Source organism: Rhinolophus sinicus, linkage group LG11, assembly GCF_036562045.2.
Source record: "Rhinolophus sinicus isolate RSC01 linkage group LG11, ASM3656204v1, whole genome shotgun sequence".
NCBI lineage: Eukaryota > Metazoa > Chordata > Mammalia > Chiroptera > Rhinolophidae > Rhinolophus > Rhinolophus sinicus.
This window is the reverse complement of record NC_133760.1, coordinates 79,898,423-79,919,982: the sequence shown is the minus strand read 5'-3', so window position 1 is coordinate 79,919,982 and position 21,560 is coordinate 79,898,423. Positions and strand designations below refer to the sequence as shown.

Sequence of the window (21,560 nt, the reverse complement as noted above, 5' to 3'; positions counted from 1 at the left end):
CCAAAGGTGATGCTATCTACAGGTTTGGATATCTACAGGTTGATAGCTACAGGTTTGGAACTGTTTTAAGAGGTTAATTTAATTTTATTTTTCACGCCTAGCTTTTAGTATCTAACAAGAATCTTTCTAGAATTACTCAAGTATAGCATTTTCAAGAGATTAATAAAATATAACTTGATAGCACAAGTCTATTCTGGGACTAGGGTGTATAAATAATTGTAATATTGCTAATAATTAATTGGACTATCATACTCATGTACTCATCCACAATGGAATACTATTTAGCCATTAAAAAGAAGGAAATCCTACATTTGTAACAGGAATGGACCTAGAGGATATGATACTAAGTGAAATAAGTCAGAGAAAGACAAATATTGTTATGAGCTCACTTCTGTGTGGAATCGAAAAAAAAAAATCAAACTTGAAGAAACAGAAATCAGACTTGTGGTTGCCAGAGGCAAAGGGTAGGGAGCGTGGAAGGCAGGCAGTGAAAGGTACAAACTTTCAGTTATAAGATAAATAAGTTCTGGGGATGTAATATATAACATGATGGTTATAGTTAGTAATACTGTATTACATATTTGAAAGTTACTAAGACAGTAGACCTTAAAAGTCCTCATATAGGGAAAAAAATTTGTAATGATGTGAGGTGATGGATGTTAACTAAACTTACTGTGATAATCATTTCACAATATATACATATATCAAATCATTATGTCATACACCTGAAACTTACCTAACGCTGTATGTGAATTTTACCTCAATAAACCTAGAAAAATATTCATGTACTTATTAAATACAACTTACGTCTATATGCATACATTGATTACCAGCAAGCAGATTTTCATATCAAGAATAAAGTAATGGCAACTGGTTCAATTAGTGATCTTTCATTAGTCCTTATTTGTGACAGCCACTTTAAATTAAACATAGTTTAACTGAATTTTCCTATTTTGACTCTGTATTACCATAAAAATATTATAACATTTAATAAACTATTCTTCCTCATTTTTAGTGAAGAAAATCTATGTTATAGAACCATTAGTTTTCCAGATGTCCCTTAAAATTCTATGCTAGTGTTACAAATCTGTACTTCTCAGCCTAACATGTTACCAGAGAGAGGAGCACGCATACTGCCCACTATTTGGTAAAAACCATCATACTATTTTATATTATTAACACAGTTATCCAGGATAATGTTAGTAACTTAAGTACAAAAAGTATACTTACTCAGTTATAATTTCACGGTTTGTAAAGCTGAGGTTGGTTAAATGACCTTCAAGTTTAGAAGACTCATGCGTAGTTAAGGCTGGAGTGGTCTTAGTGGCGAGTATAGCTCTTTTTTCATCTTTTTCAAGTGCTTTTCTCTTCCCACCATTTTGGAAATATTCTCTGCATACACTACAAGGCAAAATAAAATTGTATCTTAAAACACTAGGCATGAATAGAAAATAAAATGGAAAAAAATTAGCCTTTATTAATCAAAATGGGAAACTTTCAAATTACAGATTCCTATTTTGAAAATGTCATATAGAGGTAAGTGAGAACCTTGTAGCACTTTCACATTTAAAATTACCATACAACAAAGCACGATCACAGATTATATTTAATAAATAAAAAGTATGTTTTTTCAGGAGTACAGATGTGCCTGTATATTTTGCTGAACTTTATTCTTAACTGAAACATAAGTTCCTCCAGAAAAGTATAGGTAACTCTGCTATTCAGTGACAACATCCAAAAAGAATAGCCGTCACAGTTAATTCAGAGCCAGCTTTGCTAGTATTAGATATTCCAATAGCTGTTTTTAGATCCTTTCTGGTTTATGAAAACAATGGGGAAAAAAAGACTAGTATGACCTAGTTCTGGCCCTTGATCTTACAATGTGACAGGAGGATACACACTTAAACAATTAACTGATATATTTATCAAAGCTACTTAAAGTAAAGGAAGATGTCTTTTCTTTGTTCGTTTTTTTTTTCAATCTAGTTGTGCAGGCACAGCTTAGATCCAAGTCAAGTTCTTGATTTCAATCTAGTTGTGCAGGGCGCAGCTCACTGGCCCATGTGGGAATCGAACCAGTGACCCTGGTGTCATGAGCACTGCGCTCTAACCACTGAGCAAACTGGCCATCCACCGGTGGCTCAGCTCCAAGCTCAAGCTGTTACCTCTCACTGGTCCATGTGGGAATCGAACTTGTGACCTTGGTGTTATGAGCACTGCACTCCAACCACTGAACCAACCGGTCGCCCACCTGCGGCTCAGCTCCAAGCTCAAGCCATTGTTTCTCACTGGCCCATGTGGGAATCGAACCAGCGACCCTGGTGTTATGAGTACTGCGCTCTAACCACTGAGCCAACCGGTCGCCCACCTGCGGCTCAGCTCCAAGCTCAAGCCCATTGTTTTTCATCTGGTTGTGGAGGGTGCAATTCACTGGCCCACGTGGGAATCAAACCAGCAACCTAGTGAAGAGCCCGGGCTCTAACCAAATGAGCCATCCGGCTGGCACTCTTTTTAGATTTTTAAAATAAATCACATTATTATTACCTCTCACTCATACTTTGAACAAAGGTAGACTTTTTTGCTTCATAGACACTCCTTGGTGAAGTTTCAAAAACACATGGCAAGAAAAGTAAGAATTGAGGAATTAACTTAAAACTGATTTCTGCAAGTAGAACTATGGTCTAAGGGAATAATGCCCCTTTCTCCTCACACTTACAGGATGCTATTAGTTCAACTTCAATTTTTGCTAAGTATCTAATTATTTAAGATTTACATAACTTATCCTATGGAGATTTAATTTTAACTTTGTTTACAGGAGTTGAAACTCACCATTGATCAAATATTTATTAAGTACTTATCATGTGCCAGGCACACAAGTGATAGGAAAACAAACTGAAGAAGGCATAGCTGCCTTTAAGGAGCTCAGACTAGTGAGGGACACAAACAATTTACATAACAATAAAGAAAATACAATTGATAAAGACAAAAGACAATTGATAAATACCATATTCAAACATGTAATACAGTAATATAAGCTGATTTTAGAAAAATTAATAGGAATAAATCAGTTAAGGAAGAAGGTTCGTTAAGGAGAGAAGCGCTTTTCTGGCAGAGAGAATATCATGAACAAAGGCACGGAAGAGAAAAGCAGCATGGATTTGAGGCCAGACACGTAGCCTAGGAAACTGACAGCCCCTTCCAGGGTACAACATGAGGTGCCTCACTGGTTACACAAGTAATAGGTGACTGTATCCAGTACCTGCAGCTGGAGAAAAACAAGAATGTGTTTCATCCAGCAAGGCTGGTCCCTAAGACCAGGACCTGACCTTTAGCTATAATCTCATTATGGTGTCACTTGCATCGCAGTTATTATGAGGCCCATTATGCATCTGATGCCATGACAGTTTCCCAGGAACCAAATAAGGAAGAAAAGGTGGGGAAATGGAGGGTCCCGTCCAGGGGAGGAGATGAATGAACCATGTCAACTGTACAACACTAATTCCTGCCCAGGAGGGATAAGTACCCCTGACCGTGATTGTTCTCTCAGTTCTCAGTTGGACCACATCTTTCTTTCAAGTGTGTACTTTCATATTCAATAAATCACTTTCACTTTTCTGTATCTGTCTCACTCCTGAATTCTTTCTTGCATGGAAACAAGAACCCCATCACCACTGTTGGGGGTTGAGTCCTTTCTTGGACATCCTGCAGAGATAGCAGTTCAAGGTATGTGAAATTTAAAGTGCCCAGCAGAAAATGGATGGATGGATGGACTGACCAGTGGAAAGGCCCTGAGGCCAGCACACACATATATAGAGAACTGGTAGCCAGGTAACACTGGAGAGGGAAGCAAGCTTTAGACCTGCAATACCCACAGGCTAATTTAGAAATGTGGCCTTTAGAAATATAATCTAATGACAGAAAGTGGGTTAGTGGTTTCCTGCAGTGTGTGAGTGTGTGTGTGGGGGGCAGGGCAGGTGTCTGACAACAAAGGTGTACAATGGAGCTTATAATTCCTCTATCATTTAACATTTCACTAAGCGTAAAACACAAAAGTAAAGAGCTTGCTTACCTTTCTATTAGGTAAAAACCATATATAACTGCTGATATTCAACAGTTCTTGAGCCACAAAAATTGCAATTTTATATGGTTCAATCTCATAGTTACTTAGAAACTTGATAGCAAAATACTTAAAGGGCTAGAATTCCAGGTTCTCATAGGATAATAATAACCATCTAAATTCTAATCTCCCTACACGTCTTCTAGAAAATATACAAATCACTAAGCAGAGCAAATAAAAAGCACATATAGTTCACACCTAGGGCATAATGAGGACACAGACAATAGCACTTCTTTTACACGTAATTGGGGAAATAAAAATCTGAGGCAAACTGCTGGCTTTTGAGCCACCCAAAGTAGACTCTTCAGCTGAGAACTCTAAAGGAGAGGAAGGTCTGATTGGGGGGGTCTTAGAGGTAGCAAAACCCACATCACATCAGCTAAGGTTCACCACCAAAAGAGAGTCCAATTCTGAGTGGGGAAATCTTAATTTGTAAGCGGGCATTTCCCCGCCAAATCACGTCGTAACGTGGGGCTTTTTTGACATTTTCTCGCCAAAATTAGACTTTCCGTAAAATATTCATATCTTTCGATCTATTTGATATTTTTCTATGAAACTTTCAGTGTTTTAGTTTAAAAAGAGGTCTCTATTTATTTACTTTGCAAAATTTTTGCCGGTTCCAACTAGAGGCGATATGACGAGTTTACTCGTTTCCCGCAAAAAATGTGTTAAGAGACTGAGGAAACAATGAATCAGAGTATTAGCTATGGGAAGGTTTTATTTCTGCTGGAGACAAGAGACACATTGAAAAAAAAAATAGTATCTCTGAAGGCATGGTAATAAAGGGAAAGAATAAACAAGGATAAGAAGCCTACTAAAGTGTTATAATCTATACGTATTTTAAAATCATTAAGTCAGGCCAAGGAGTACATTATTTATTAAGGAAACTCTACTTCTGTATTTGTAGCAATCAAGCAAGGTTCTTTGGAATTAAGAAACAAAGTAAGCCACACAAACCCCTACCTACAATATCTAGAGGTACTCCAACATAACAGACAAAATATATAAAGGAAATACTAATGAATCCAGCAACCCTACAAGTTTCTATTAGAAGGGAAGAGAAAGACCGTCAAAACTTGCAGCAGATGAAAATTCTCAAAAATACAGAAAACAAAGACACAAAAGAGAAGAAAACTGTAACATAACACTTCAATTATAGTTATATAATTAAGAAATTGCAGAACAAAGTGAAAGAACACTTCAAATTTGAAATAAAAATAAAAAACCAGAATAAAGAAGGACTAAATAAATGGAGACATATTCCATAAATATGGATAGGAAGACTCAATATTGTCACAATGTCAGTTCTTCCCAATCAAAATCACAGCCAATTATTTTGTGGATATCAACAAAATGATTCTGAAGTTCATATGGAGAGGCAAAAAACCCAGAAATAGCCAACACAATATTGAAGAAGAACAAAGTTGGAGGACTGACACTGACTTCATGGCTTACTATAAAGCTACATAGTAATCAAGACAGCATAGTGTTAAAGAAATAGACAAACAGATCAATGGAATAGAACATAGAACCCCCAAAAAGACCCCCATTAATATATTCAACTGAAGTAAATATTCAAATGAAGTAAAAAATAATCTTTTCAACAAATAGTGCTGGAACAACTGGACATTCACATGCCAAAAAAAATTAATCTAGACACAGACGTTCCACCCTTCACAAAAATTAATTCAAAATGGATTACAGACCTAAATGTAAAACACAAAACTATGTAAGTCCTAGATAGTTATAAATTTCTTAGGAGAAAATCCAGATGACCTTGGATTTGGTGATGACTTTTAAGATACAACACAGCAAAGGCATGGTTCATGAAAAAAGAATTGAGAACCCAGATTTCATTAAAATTAAAAACTTCTGCTCTGCAAAAAAACAATGTCAAAGAGAATGAGAAGACAAGCCATAGACTGGGAGAAAATATTTGCAAAAGACATAGCTGACAAAGGACTGCTATCCAAAATATACAAAGAACTCTTAAAACTCAACAATAAGAAAACAACAACCTGATTAAAAAACAGGCAAAAGACCTGAACAGACACCTCACCAAAAATGATATATAGATGGCAAGAAAGCACATGAAAAGATGCTCCACATGGTATGTCATTAAAGAAATGCAAATTAAAACACCAATAAGCTACCTCTATACACTATTAAAATGCTCAGATTCCAGAACACTAAAACACCAAATGTTGGTAAAGATGTGGAGCAGAAAGAACTCATTCATTGGTGTGAATACAAAATGGCATAGTCACTTGGGAAGACAGTTTGGCAGTTTCCAAAACTAAATATATTCTTACCGTACAATCCAGCAATCACGCTCCCTGGTATATGCCCCAAAAAGCTGAAAACTTACTTCAACACAAAAACATGCATATGAATGTTTATAGCAGTTTTATTCATAATTGCCAAAACTTGGAAGCAACCAAGATGTCCTTCAGTAGGTGATGGGTAAATAAGTTGTGGTTCATCCGGACAATGGAACACTTTTCACCACTAAAAAGAACTGAGGTATCAGGCCATGAAAACACATGGAGGAACCTTCTCTTGGAGGAACCTTAAATGCATATTAAATGAACAATGTCAATCTGAAAAGGCTATATATACTGTGACTCTGACTATATGACATTCTAGAAAAGGCAGAACTATGGAGACAGTAAAAAAAAGTCAGTGGTTGCAAGGTATGGGGGAAGAAACGATGACCAGGTGGAACCCATAGGATTTTTAGGGCAGTATGACACTATCATAGTGGATACTTGTCATTATACTCTTGTCCAAACCCATAGAATATATAACACCAAGAGTGAACCCTAACCATGGACTTTGGATGATAATGGCGGGTCAATGGGGGTTCATCGATTGTAACCATGTCCCAGCTGGGTGGATGCTGACAGTGGGGGATACGCTGCATGAATGAGGGCAGGGTATATGCAGGAACCATCTGCACTTTCTCTTCAATTTTTGTGTGACGCAAAAGTGCTCTAAAAAGTAAACTCTAACTGAAAGTGGAAAAAGACCCAGCTCAGATTAGATATGTGCCTCCTGATGTAATGCACTGAAATTACTATCACCTATGTAATATCCTTGCTAATACGCTTACCTTGAATTTAATCACAAAGAAACACCTATAAAAATCCAAATTAAGAGAGATTTTTTTTTTCATAAATTGAAGGAAAGAAAGTGTGAGTCAAAGATTTTATATCTAGCCAAGCTGAGCATCTTTTACCAAATCATAAAAAAACAGCTTTTGGTATGCAAGCTGTTTTTAAAGAACCTACTGGAAGATGAACTTCATCCATGAGATGATTGGGAAATGTTGGTGAAGAGGCTAGTAGTGAACAAAAAGCATTAAATGAATTTTTAGAAAAGAATATTTTATAATGATGAAGGCCACAATTCCCAATGAAGATGTAATAGCTATAAATACTTATGGGTCATTTATCATAGTAACCACGTTCACAAAGCAGAAACTCTGTGAGATGTGTGGAGAAATCTATACAACAAGGAACTTTAACACACCACTCTCAATCAAGTGAATGAACAGTAAAGTGACAGAAGCCCTAAAGAGCATAATAAAGTTTATCTTATCATTAACCAACAAACTTTCCTCTCAAATAGAGAGTATAGCTTCTTATCAAGTGCATACGGAATATTCAAAAAAAATTACCATATATATGTATTAATTCATGAAGAAAACCACAGTAAGAGCCGTAGGAAAAATAACAGACAAAATCACCCAATCACAATGCAATAAAACCAGAACTACAACAAAACAGACAAAAAATTCATTTCACCTGCTAATTTTTTAAATTAAATAACTCTGGGGTCAAATCTAAAATAATAATAATAAAAACACCACAAGTCAGAATCTAAGCAATGTAACTAAAATAGTGACCTTAGGAAAATGTAAACCCTTTAATATTGTATCAATACAAATAAAAATAAATGAAATAAATATCCACCTCAAAAGATTAGGGGAAAAATGTAAACCAAAAGAAAGGAAGGTATTAATGAGTTAGAAAAATACAAGACCATCAAATAAATACACAAACTGGTTCTTTAACTTGCATAACTTTATGCAAATGAAGCTGAACACTTAGATGAAACAGATTATTTTTCTAAGAATATATATTAAACATAGGAATATAGGAAAATTTATTAAACTTGACTTTTGGTTATTGATGGAAATGGAACGTTTAAACAAAATCTAAAACTGACGGATGAAACAGATAGTTATCAAAGAGTGATTATTACTTCACCAAAAAGCAGGAGTAATCCAATGAAGAATTATACCACGCCTTCAAAAACCAGATAATCCATTAACCATGTTTTTTATTTTTTGTATCTTCTGATGTTTTGATATCTTGGAAGGCCTTACACACAGGGGATAAACTGCCTCTCCCAAGGCTAGCTAATCCCTAAAGATAATACACAAGTTCCTTGGGGGCATGCCTCTCATATGCAAGCCAACTCTGCCTTTATTTTACATTTCCACACCAAGCCATTATTTCCCCTGTGCTAGATCAACCCAGGTCCAGGTCCCGACAGTCAAGGACAGCTCCTATGCCCCAAAGCGCACCAGAATTATTCCAATTAGTCAATCCTAAACTGCCTACTCTGCCCAGCTCTGCCTGTCCCCCAGAAACCCCAACAAGTCTCTGGTCTTTTCTTTCCCCTCACTCCAGCTTCTGCTTCCTCACCAAATTTGGTGCTTGCCTGTGGCCTTGGGCGGCACGGCACACCCGCTTCTCTCAGAACGTAAGTAATCAATTCTTTCAGTGTTATTGACCTGTCCATGTCGCCACTCAACAACCTCTATAAAGTTAACTCCAATGAATACAAATGAGACAACCTCAAAACGATTTAAACATTCCAGACTGTAGAAACAAAGGGAAATTTTCTAAAGTCATTTTAGGGAGCAAAAACAATAATTAGGCTTGATAATTTCTACAAAAAATATAGGCCAATAATCACTTACAAATATCAATGTAAAAATATGAAATAAAATTTTAGCAAACAGAATCAAACATGACCAAGGAGTATATATTTCAGGAATGCAAGGATGACTCAATATAAGAAAATCCATTAATATAATTCACTGATTGATTCATAAATCTAAGGAGGAAACTCATATTCATTTGCACAGATGCTTAAAAGGACATTCAACAAAATTCAACACTTATTCTTAATAAAACTGCTCAATGAAAAAGGAGTTGGTGAATACTTCCTAATAGTAAAACTATACACATGTATCAGCCAAAAAGTCAGTAACTTATTTAACAGGGACACACCACACCTATTATTGCTAAATGAATAAGGCATAGCTATGGCAAAGATATAAGGGCATATATCTGTAGATGATATAAAGAGCTCTAAAACAATCAAGAAAACCAATCCAATATATAAAAAAAAATCAACTAAACCAATATAAAAAAAAAGTGTCAAACACACGAACACATAATTCACAGAAAAAAAGGCAAATATTTCCTAAATATATGAAAACATACTCAACGTCATTCACATGAGAAACGTAAATTAAAACCACACAGAGATACCAATTCCCATCTATCAGATTGGCAAAAATTCAACAGGTGAGTGACATACTCTGTTGGTGAGGCTGTGGAGAAACAGATACCGTCATTTTTTGCTGATGGAATTGCAAATGATGTAACATCTATGGAGAGTGATTTAGCAATATTTAACAAAATCTCATATGCATTTACCCTTTTACCCTGCAATTCCACATCTAGGAATCTACAAAGATAAAAATGCAAAATGAATATTCATAAGGTTATTTATTATAGCACTATCTGTAACAGGAAGAGCTTGTAAATGACTTATCAAAATGAGGAACATAACTATATACTTGTGATGGTTAATTTGCATGTCAACTTGAATGAACCATGGGATGCCCAGATAGCATGTCATTCTGAGCGTTTCTGTGAGGATGTTTCTGGATGAGGATAACATTTAAATTGGTAGACTGAGTAAAGCAGATTGTTGTCCATAATGTGAGTGGGCCTCATTCAATCAGCTGAAGGTCTACATAGAACAAAACTCTGACCTTCCCTGAAGTATGAGAGATTCCTCCTGCCTGACTGCCTTTGAACTGGGACACTGGATTTTTTTCCTGCCTTTAGAGTCAAACTGAAACATTGCCACTTCCTGAGTCTCAAGCTTGCCAATTTTAGAACTGGAACTACACCACTGGTTCTCCTGAGTCTCCAGCATGTCAACTCACCCTGCAGATCTCGAGACTTGTGAGTCTCCATAAACAAGTGAGACAATTCTCTGGAGAACCCTGACTAATGCAACACCAAACAGAGTAATCTCCACGACATAGTATTAGGTAAAAAAGAAAGATACAAAATAGAGTACATAACACGTACCACTTATATAAATAAGAAAGGGTGAGTATGTGTGTGTATGTGCATGTGTACGTGAATTTGCTTATTTCTGGCAAAAGAAACACTGGTAGGAGAAAAAAGAAACAAACAAAAAACTGGAAGGGAGCCTTTTCTGAGTATACCTTTTTATAAAGTTTTGAGATTTGAACCATGTAAATGTTTTATAGTCCCCTAAAGAAAATCTGGAGGAAAAAACCCCATAAAACTGAAAGCAAAGTGAAACCAAGCATACAGTAAATTGGTAACATAACTATACACAAAAGAACTGTTTCAAGTAACTTTTAAACACAGTATTATGATTCTTAGTGGAATATAGTCTATAGATAAAAAGAACTGCAAAGAAATCTTAAATTTCATTCAATCAGTTCATTGTTAGAAGTAAAACTGATATTGAAATTTTGAAACCATTTTATGTGAACTGTCGGACAAAGTAATAAATGTGTTACTGTTATTCAGAACTAAGTCCATCAGTGTAACAGAAAATATATGAATATAAAACAAAGAAGTTAGGCAAAAATCCTATAACATTACATTGGAACAGAAAATATCAATTATGAGTTTAAGACTATAATTTTTTTCTGTCTTCACTGAAAAATTCTAGAAGGAAGGACATACCCCAGCAGCATATCTAGTGCCTACATCCTGATTTCTAAATGCCAATGCACACTAAAAGAAACTAGGACTCCTTGAGGAGTTTAAATCCTAGGTCTTGGGCAGAGAAAGTAAAGTCTAATCTATAGTAAGAAAGTGCTCAAAGGTGATGTCAGAACATAGGAGTCAGCTTTGAAGGGGTTCGCACTGGCTAAATATGGGATAATTTGAGCAGAAAAAAACAACCCAAAACACAAAGACTGATGGAAAAAGTGAATAAATAACAATCCAGGAGGCTACAGTGATATTCCAAAAATTAAAAAAACAAACAAAAAAACACTTGTCAAAACTGGAATGGACTATTATACTAACTCCTTGTGAAAACTGATAAAGATTTACTTACGTATTATTTTTACCTAGCCTTTCTGGAGAACATGTAATCATTCTCTGTTCATATAGGAAGTTTATTTACAGATGAATGAAAACTGACAAATGCAAAGAATGATATGATTTAAAAAATCATTTTGCAACCCCAAATGAAATAATTTATTTAATAAACGGAAGTAAATCTCTTGGTTGAAAGATTGCTGGGAGACAGGAGTGATCCATAAGCCAACGTATCACTCTACAGGTTACTTGCTAATTGCAAAGGGAAAATGTAAGTTTACAATAGAAGGATCTGGTAATAGATACCACCTTAACCAAATAGCAAAATTTAGCATCTCTAGTGGTGGAATAACCTGACAAGAAGAACCTGTTCATGTGATGCAATATGAAGTATGCAGTTTCACCTAATAGGTATTTAGGCAAAAAATATGTGACCTGAATCAACAACACTTTAGACCCAACTTTCAGTACACAAGAAGTGAGTTTGAAGAAGTAGTTATATGGCACCATAACAATAAGATAAATCCAAAACACAGGACACAAAGCTAGTTTTGGATTAAGATACAGACAATCACAATAGACCCCTGGTTATGCTGTAAGTAGAAAAGAAACTATACAATCTAAAACACAGTATATTAAAAAGCAATCAACAGAGTTGAGGCTGCATGGAAATCTAAAAGAACTAATCAGAGACATGAGTCCTCCCAGATGAGAAGGATCACAGGCATGTGTGCATTTGTTGAAAAGGTTCATGGGTGGCAGAGGATCAAGCTTCCATGGTAGAGAAAGTCTGTTTTATTAAACAGAATCCAGCAGAGCTTTTAATGGCTGCTTAGAATGGTATGACAGACTGGAATCTTTAAGAAACCCAAATGCATGCTGTTCTCCCCATTCTCCTGCTTCCCCCCAGTGCACGTTTCTGGTTATGTAAAGGGAAGGGGACAACACTAGAGAGTTGGAGGGGGACTAAAAAGCAGAGAGTATTCTTTACACTCTTCCTTAGGCTTAAGTTAAAGAGTCCTACTAGAGGATGGCCCTTGTAATATACATAGAATAGCACTCACCCTCAAAGTATTTGATCACAGAGATGAACTGAAACCACCTTCACCCCAACTTAATTCCTGATGGGATCAAGTGTTCAGTCTCTCATCCAAGCTGCTTGTCAGAGAAAAAAAGCATGCCCTCTCTAAGGAAAAATAATATTTATACCAGTCTCTTCTAAATACAACGCCAGTATATATATAGTTTTAAAAATTAACAGAAATAGGTAGAGATCCAAGATGGCAAAGTAGATAAATGCTGTGCTTGCCTCCTCCCGCAAACACATTAAAATTACAACTAAATTATACAACAATCAATCTGGAGAATGATCTGAAAACTAGCAGAAATAAGTTTTATACCTAACGACATAAAGCCTCAAACTGCCATGTTGCGGCTGAGAATCGGAAAGTATATCTTGGCCACAGATGTTCCCCCTGGGAGAGTGAGAAACCCCAGCCCCACACCAAGCTCCCCAACCCAGAGTATTGGTGCCAGGAAAAGGGCCCCCACGACATTTGGCTGAAAAACAGTGGGGATTCTGAACATCTGGGTGGGAAGAAGGCTGCAGGAAACCCAGACGTCCTCTTCAAGTCCCTGAGCACAAACTCGCTCACTCGCAGGCACTCACTCTGGGCTCTGGCAGAGGGTCAGTGACTTTGGGGGTATGAGGGACATATGGGAAGATAATGAGTTGTATGGCTTCCAGGCAAGGACTAGTGGGACAGTCTCCATTTTCCCAATGTGGGGTCCTGCACCTGTGCAGCCAGCAGGCGGGTGCCATCTTTCCTGTGTTGCGCCCTCCCCAAAATCCATTGCCAAATCTGAATCTGACTGGTCTGGTGAGCTCTGCCTGCTCCACGCCGGTGACTTCCTAAGACCCCGCCCCACACAAATCACCTAACGCCAGAGGTACTTTCTTGGCCAGCAGTCAACCCCACCTGCATTGCACTCTTTCTTAGACAACTCTCAGGGGTGTGCAGGCCCCAGGAGGGCAGAAACTGGCCTCAGTGTGCTCTGAGACTTTTGTTGAGTAGCTCCAGGCTCAGCACTGACACCAAACAAGAATCTCATTAACCTCATGAACGTAACTCGTCCTACTCTGGTGACTCCGAGACCCCGCTTCACCCAACTGGCATACTGCATGAGGCTCTATTGGCGGCTGAACCTCATGAGAGCCAGCAACTGCCAGCAGACCTCAGGGAGTCCTGTGTTTCTACAGAGCTACCGGTACTGGTGGCAGCCATCCTTGGTTTATAGTGTGGCCACTCCCACGCGCCTCCAGGTATAGCACAGGCAGTCACCAATGCAGATCACTTTGTAGCTCTACCAGATACTCCCCAGCCGGTCACAGGCAGTGGGTGACCTGGGCCTGGACCAGAGCCACTACCAAGAGATCCCAGAACCAACATACTTTTAGGTTGGCATTAGACCACAACAGAGCACCACCCAATTATCCGCACACCCAATTTATGGTCTCATGGTCTCAGTAGGCACCAGAGTCCACTGGAGGGAATCCACCTTCGTGGGGTAAACCTGCTGCACAGTAGCCCATGAACTGTGGTGGCCAAACCCCACAGTCTATCAGCCTAAGGGGTCAATCCCACCCACTGATGTGCCAATAGCAATCAAAGCTCAATCATAACAGGAGGGCACACATAACCCACACAAGGGACACTCTTGGGGCATCCTGGAGCAGGTGACCAGGGTTACTATGCTACTGGGCCCCATAGGGCACACACTACAAAGGGACATCCGGCCAAGACTGGGAGTCATAGATCCACCTAATACATAGAAACAAACACACAGAGGCAGCCAAAATGGGGAAATAAATAAATATATCTCAAATGAAATAACGGGAGAAAATTCCAGAAAAAGAACTAAACAAAATGGAGGCAAGCAACCTACGAGATACAGAATTCAAAACAATGGCTACCAGCACGTTTAAGGAACTTAGCGATAACTTCAAAAAAGAAATAGTAAGCATAAAAAAAGGACATAGAAACCACAAAAAAGAACCAGTCAGAAGTGAAGAATACAATAACTAAAATGAAGAATACACTAGAAGGAATCACCAGTAGACTAGATGAGGCAGAAGATCAAATCAGTGATTTAGAAGATGAGGTAGCAGAAAACAATCAGAACAGAGACAAGAAAAAATAATTTTAACGAGGACGGTTTAAGAGACCTCTGGGACAACATCAAGCATACCAACATTCGCATCATAGGGGTACCAGAAGAAAAAGAAAGCGAGGGATTGAGAACCTATTTGATGACATAAAGACTGAAAACTTTCGTAACCTGGTGGAGGAAATAAACAAAAAAGCCCAGGAAGCACAGAGTCCCAAACAAGATGAACCCAAACAGACCCACACCACAACACATCATAATTAAAATGGCAAAGGTTAAAGACAAAGAGAGAATCCTAAAAGCAGCAAGAGAAAGGCAACTAGTTATTTACAAGGGAGCTCCCATAAGATTGTCAGCTGACTTCTCAATAAAAACTTTGGAGGCCAGCAGGCACTGACACAAAATATTCAAAGTGATGAAAAGCAAGGACCTACAACCAAGATTACTCTATTCAGCAAGGCTATCATTTACAATCAAAGGACTGATAAGAGCTTCCCATTCAAGTAAAAGCTAAAGGAATTCATCACCAGTATTATAAAGAATGTTAGATGGACTTCTTTAAGACGTTAAAAATACATATACGAATAACAAAATAGCAATAACTACATATCTATCAACAATTACTTTAAATGTAAATGGATTAAATGCTCCAATCAAAAGACATATGGTGGCTGAATGGATAAGAAAACAAAACCCTCACATATGCTGCCTATAAGAGACTCATTTTAGATATAAAAACACACAAGACTGAAAGCAAAGGGATGGAAAAAAATATTTTAGGAAAATAGAAACGAAAAAGAAAAATCTGGGGTAGCAATACTTGCACCAGACAAAATAGACTTTAAAACAAAGGTTATAATAAGAGACAAAGAAGGACCCAGTAATCCCACTTCTGGGTAATTATCCTGAGAAACTTAAAATGCTACTTCGAGGGGACGTGTGCATCCATGTGTTCTTTACAGCATTGGTTACAATGGCCAAGATGTGGAGGCAGCCTGGGTGTCTGTTGATGGACTGATGGATAAAGAGGAGGTGGTACATATATACAATGGAATATTGCTCGGCCAGGGAAGGGTTCTTGCCATCTGCGGTGGCATGAATGGACCTGGAGAGTATTGTGGAGTTATGTCAGACAGAGAAATACAGATGCAATGTGATTTCGCTTACATGCAGAATCTAAAGAACAAAATAAACAAACAAACAGAAACAAACTCACAGATACAGAGAACATTTGGATGGTTGCAGATTAGAGGGGGGTTGGGGGGGCACGTGACAAAGGAGAAAGTATTAAGAAGTAGAAATTGGTTGTTACAAAGTAATCATGGGGATGTACGGTATAGCATAAGGAATATAGTCAATAATATTGTAATAACTATGCATGGTATCAGATGGGTACTGGATTTGTTGGGATGATAGATGGGAGAGTGTTGGGGGACAGGGTGAAAAAGGTGGTGAAGGCATTATGAAGTACAGACTGGTTGTTACAAAATAGTCCAGGGGATATAAAGTAAAGCACAGGGAACATAGTCAATAATATGGTAATAACTGTGTATAGTACCAAGTGGTACTAGACTAGTCAGGGAGATCACTTCTTAAAATTACACAAATGTCTAACCACTAAAATTATATAAATGTACACCTGAAATGAATATAAAATACTCAACAGTAATTGAAAAATTTTAAAAGTGGGAAAAATAGGTGGAAAGGTATAAGAGGCACAAATTTCAAGGTAGAAAACAAATTAAGTCACGGGGATGTAATGTATAGCATAAGGAATGTGGTCAGTAATATTGTGATAGAATGATGCAATGGTTGCTGTACTTATCACAGCAATCGCTTCTTTAGGTATATAAATGTTGAATAACTACAGTGTATACCTGAAATTAATATATGGTAGCTATATTTTTAATAAAAATCTTTTTAAAAAAATTAACAGACAGAAATGAAGCATAAAAAGATAATCCATAACCAAAGCAAAAAGTAGCCAAAAGAAACAGACCCAGAGATAAACCATATGTTGGAATCAGCACACAAGGACTTTGCAATAACTTACAATATTTTAATGGAGAAAAAGATTAACTGAACAGATGAAAATATGGAGAGCTTTAATAGAAAAATGATATTTCTAAAGAAGAGCCAAACAATTATTATAGAAAAATTGAGAAAAACATGATCTTGAAAACCTCTCTCAGTAACTGAGAGAACAAAAAGCCAAAAAGAACAATTAGTATGAATATACAGAATATTTGAACAAGGTTATTCAAAACCTTGAACCAACAATCAGAAAATACAGAATGTGGGCTATTTTACAAATCAACTGACATTACTCTAAAAACTCAATGTTAATGGAGAACAAAAACACAAACCTGAAAAAATGTAATCACCAAATGCAATGCATGAACCCTGACTGGATTTAGAAAAACAAATTATAAAGTACATTTTGGGGACAATAAGAAAAATCTGAATTTATGAACTAGATATTTTAGGAAATTACTACTGCCTTAATGTGATAATGGTATTGTGGTTATGTAGAATGTTCTTATTCTTAGATGTGTTAGGCTGAAATGCTATCTATTTACTTTCAAATGGATCAGAAAATAGTGTGTTTATATGTTTCTCCTTATAGAGTTAGAAAAGACCAATTCTTTTATGAAACGTACAACTACACCTTTATATTGTGTTTTGTTTCGTTTTTAACACTTCATATTAAAAATTAAATTTTATTATTTTTTGAAAGAAATCTTATGTAAAACTCTTCAAGCTAACCAGTCAACAAAATCTTAGCAGGGTAATGTCACTAAGGCTTATGTCACATGCCAAATACCTATAAGTTGTAAGTATAGCTAATGGGAAACAAATTTTGTCAACCCCTTTTTAAAGCCCATTTTAGCTTTCAAAGTGACAATGCTCTCATAGAATTGACAACAGAGTAAGGAATTACATATAACCCAAGCTGGAATTACAGATAAGTCAAGTTTCAAAATTCAATACTGTTTTGAAGCCCTTTTCCCCAACCTACTTTTAAGTAAAACTCCTCTTGGGATTACTTCCCATAGTAAAATCTTTTTACCATATTTTGCCACTGTTTTTCTTCAGCAGTTTGACCTAAAAATGACCTCTTTTTTTTTCCAGAACACATGTAGATACAATAATGATACAAATATATATCTAAGGAAAAAGAAAGGAGAGTGAAATGAGAGGCAGATTCATTATTCAAGTGGAAGATACAAGCAAATACTCCTATGAGAATATCTAAGTTCATTGAAGAACTAATGTCTGAGGGTTTGCCTTATGTACTGGAATACTAATTTAAAAGCAGTGCTGCTAAAAGCCAAGAATGATGGTCTTAAATAGTGATGGCGCTGATTCCCTGATTGGATTACATTATTACTTTGTGCTACAAGGAAAATATTTCATTCAGCAGTACACCTCATTTTATATTTCTTAGCTTGAGGGGAAAAATGCATATTCTGTCACATTTACAAGCATTTTCTCTCTACAACCGAATAATAAAAAAACATTTTAATTCTACCATCCCATTTCCTATTATTCTGGCCACTTCCTATAGTTCCCCAACTCCACAATTCTTTGAGTCCACAATCCATTGATCATATCACCTTTTCAGAGCTCCTCACCCACCTCATATTCAAGTCCCTTCTCACGTCTCATCATAATCACCAGTGTGTGTCCACCATCATCTCTCTGTCCCTCTCTTAAGTCATTATACTCGTTTGAGCTTTGATCCTACACTGTCATGTCCATTCCCTTCCTCACTCTCCAAGAAAACCTGTTTCACTATAACTCTTGTGCCTTGATTATTGCCTCCTAACTGGTTTCCTTTTTCTTACACACTTGCCCTTCCTATAGTCTATCTTAACACAATTCTTAATGAATTCTTGACACATTTTAAAAGGCTAATAAAATCCTGTCACTCCTCTACTTAAAAGCATCCCATGACTGCTCATCTCACGCAGAATAAAAGCCAATTTTCTTTACAAGGGTCCACAAGACTCTACAAAATCTAGCTGCTCATTATCTTATTTTCTACCACGCTCCCCCTCTCCTTCTGCTCTAGCCACGCTGGTGGACTCCTTGCTGTTTCTGAAATGTGCCAGCACGCTGCTGCCTCCAGGTCCTTGGAGGTGTTAAGGCTTGCTTTCTCCCTTCCTTTTGGTCTTTTACACAGACCATTTCAATGAGGCCTTCTCTGTCTACCCTACTTAAAACTGTTTTATTTTCCCTTACTTTATTTTCCTCATGGCACTTACCATTTCTGAACCTAATAGATACTTAATTTACATAGTGTTTCTTGCTTCTACATCCCACTAGCATATAAGCTCCATGAGAGCAAGGATTTTGTCTGCTTCGTTAATTGTACTCCCAGTGTCTATGTTGTGCTAGCACAAAGTACACAACATTAAAAAATATTTATTACATGAGAAAAGTAAGTTAAATATATATTTTTCTCTGGATGATTTGTTTTATGAATGAAATAGGCACTATTACATAATTTTTAAATGAGATTAACACAGACATTTCGAATAAACAATAACTGAAGTGAACTATAAACCTAAGGTTATCGTAAATCTATTGTCCATGCAGAAAAATAATGCTTTGTTTTCTGGGAATTCATTTTAAAATTCAGTTGATATACATTCATTCTTATAATTTTACCACTTTGAGAAAATTGGGCAGCAGTATTTCATTTTCTGATGTTTTTAATATTACAGTCTATACTATGAGAAAATAAACCTTGTCCAAAGTTAATATAATGCTAGAATACCCTGAATCACCTATCAAAATTTAGGTTTTTAAAACTTTTAAGTTGTTTTCAAATTTTAAATGATAGAAAAGTGTTCACTATTGCTTGAATCCAAATATGAATATTTACCTGAAGAAATGTCTATACTATAATTTATTAATGATGAGTCATGTTAACACTCATATTTTACTGTAGTAATGTTTAAGGCTTTACTTTTAAAAATTTGAAACAGAAAATTTAAAGGTATGTCAAAGAAAAACATTTTGATTAAAAAAAGATGAAATAAACCTAGGGAAAGTGAAACACGGGGGGAGAAGTTGTTTAAAAGATATCATCTGTGTTAAAGCACTTCTATGTTGGTAAATTATACACAGCATTGCATAAATTTGAGTGTCAATACATTGAAAACCAAAAATGTTAGTTTACAAAAACACTCACCTACAACACCATTCAATACGACCTTCGCCCTCACAAGTTTTTGCCCAATGATTATCTGCCAAATTTTTCATTGCAACAGCATATTCACAAAGTGTTTCCTCATCCTCACAATGTTCTCGCCAGATCTTATCAAAATCTCCCACTAAAAACAAGAAAAAAAATGAATTAAGTTAACTTTACTTAAAACTATGTCAGGGTCTTAAAAGTTTCAGCATAATCTAAAATTATTTAAAGATGAGTATAAGCAAAATTATAATTTTAAAAGGTCCCACATGCAAATAGATGCATCATTTTAGCCATGATGACCTGATAATCAAATAAATTTTACCATTTTAAACACATGGATTTGTGAAACTGAATAAAGCTAATAAATGTTAGTAGACATACACAATTTATCAGCTTATAAACCAAAAACGTACTGGTAGGAAACAAGTATGGCTGGACATTAAATCAGTCATCACACTTAATTATGAAATCTGAAACATCAATGTGATAATGTGTAATAAAAAGAGCTATGGCCAAATGAATGCCCTTAACATAATTGTAAGGGTTAAAGAGCAAACAAAGATTATCAAGGTGGCTTCATTCAATGTCTTTAGACAAAAGATTTAGTTAAGTTGTCATGCCTCATATTCAAATGCTGGCAAATTTTGGTGACAGAATAAACATAAATAACCAAATTTGGAGTTGATAATTATACTCAAATTCTTTCCTCAGGTGAGACTATTAGATTCTAGTATTTAAGAGTTTTTTGTGTGTTTTTTAAACAAAACTTGAATTATAATAGTTTAACTATAACAACTCATATCTATTCAAAATGTGAAAACAGCTGGTTATTTTAAGCACACAGTCCAATAAGTACTGAGTTGAAAACCAAACTAACAGCCTTCTAGTTGACCAAATCAAGAAAGAACAATAAGGATACAAACAAGCCTTCACACACACTGGTGAGTATGTATCAGTCTCAATCTTGGCCTGAATCCTGATTTTAAACCCAAAAGGGATAAAAAGTTTTCTCTTTTGGGGGGTATGTTCTTATACAACAAAATTTTCATTAATCATTAATATTTGTGTAGTGACAGGGCTCTCTAAAAACAAGCAGGCAAACAAAATTTTTCTAAATTCTCCAAGAAAAACTCCTCAGTTTCAGCAACATCTTTCAGATGCAGTTATCAGTCTCTAAATAGAACAAGAAGTAAAGCCTTTGAAGCAATGTTTTGATTAATGATACTTTAATAAATCTATAATGGTTTATAACACTATTCCTGACTTTACTCATCCAATTTGATACCAAATGGTTCATTGAGGTATAGTATCATTTTAAAGGTGCTTTATCTTTTGTTGAGATAGGTGTCTTCAACTCTAAAAGGCCCTTTGTTTGAACTTGTTTCACTGCCCTATATAATGTACATATTACAAATAAATACATAAATTTACTACATTTCCTGGTAACAGGAGTCATTCAAACAAAAGTTCTATGATGCAATATGGTTGGAAAAAGCTATGTTTAACATATTTCCTTTCAGTAAGACTCCTTAGTTTAGATTCTACAGAAGGTACAACTTAAGACATGGACCTGGGTGCAAGTAGTTTATGTGGAAGAGAATCCTAGGAAACAAAGAGGGAGTGGGAAAACAAACCAAGGAAGGACAAAAGGCTAATACAAGGGTGCATTATT

The 21,560-nt window shown here is 36.2% G+C and overlaps 1 protein-coding gene across 1 annotated transcript in view; it reads right to left on the bottom strand.

The window, feature by feature from the left end:
• Nucleotides 1–21,560, bottom strand: part of SAMTOR (S-adenosylmethionine sensor upstream of mTORC1) — a 107,584-nt gene that overhangs the window by 72,286 nt on the left and 13,738 nt on the right. Inside the window, exons 2-3 of the mRNA XM_019714252.2 lie at nucleotides 19,883–20,024; nucleotides 1,231–1,401 (exon numbers count right to left, since the gene is read on the bottom strand). Coding sequence (XP_019569811.1) covers nucleotides 1,231–1,401; nucleotides 19,883–20,024 — 313 coding nt within the window. The remainder of the gene's footprint in view (nucleotides 1–1,230; nucleotides 1,402–19,882; nucleotides 20,025–21,560) is intronic.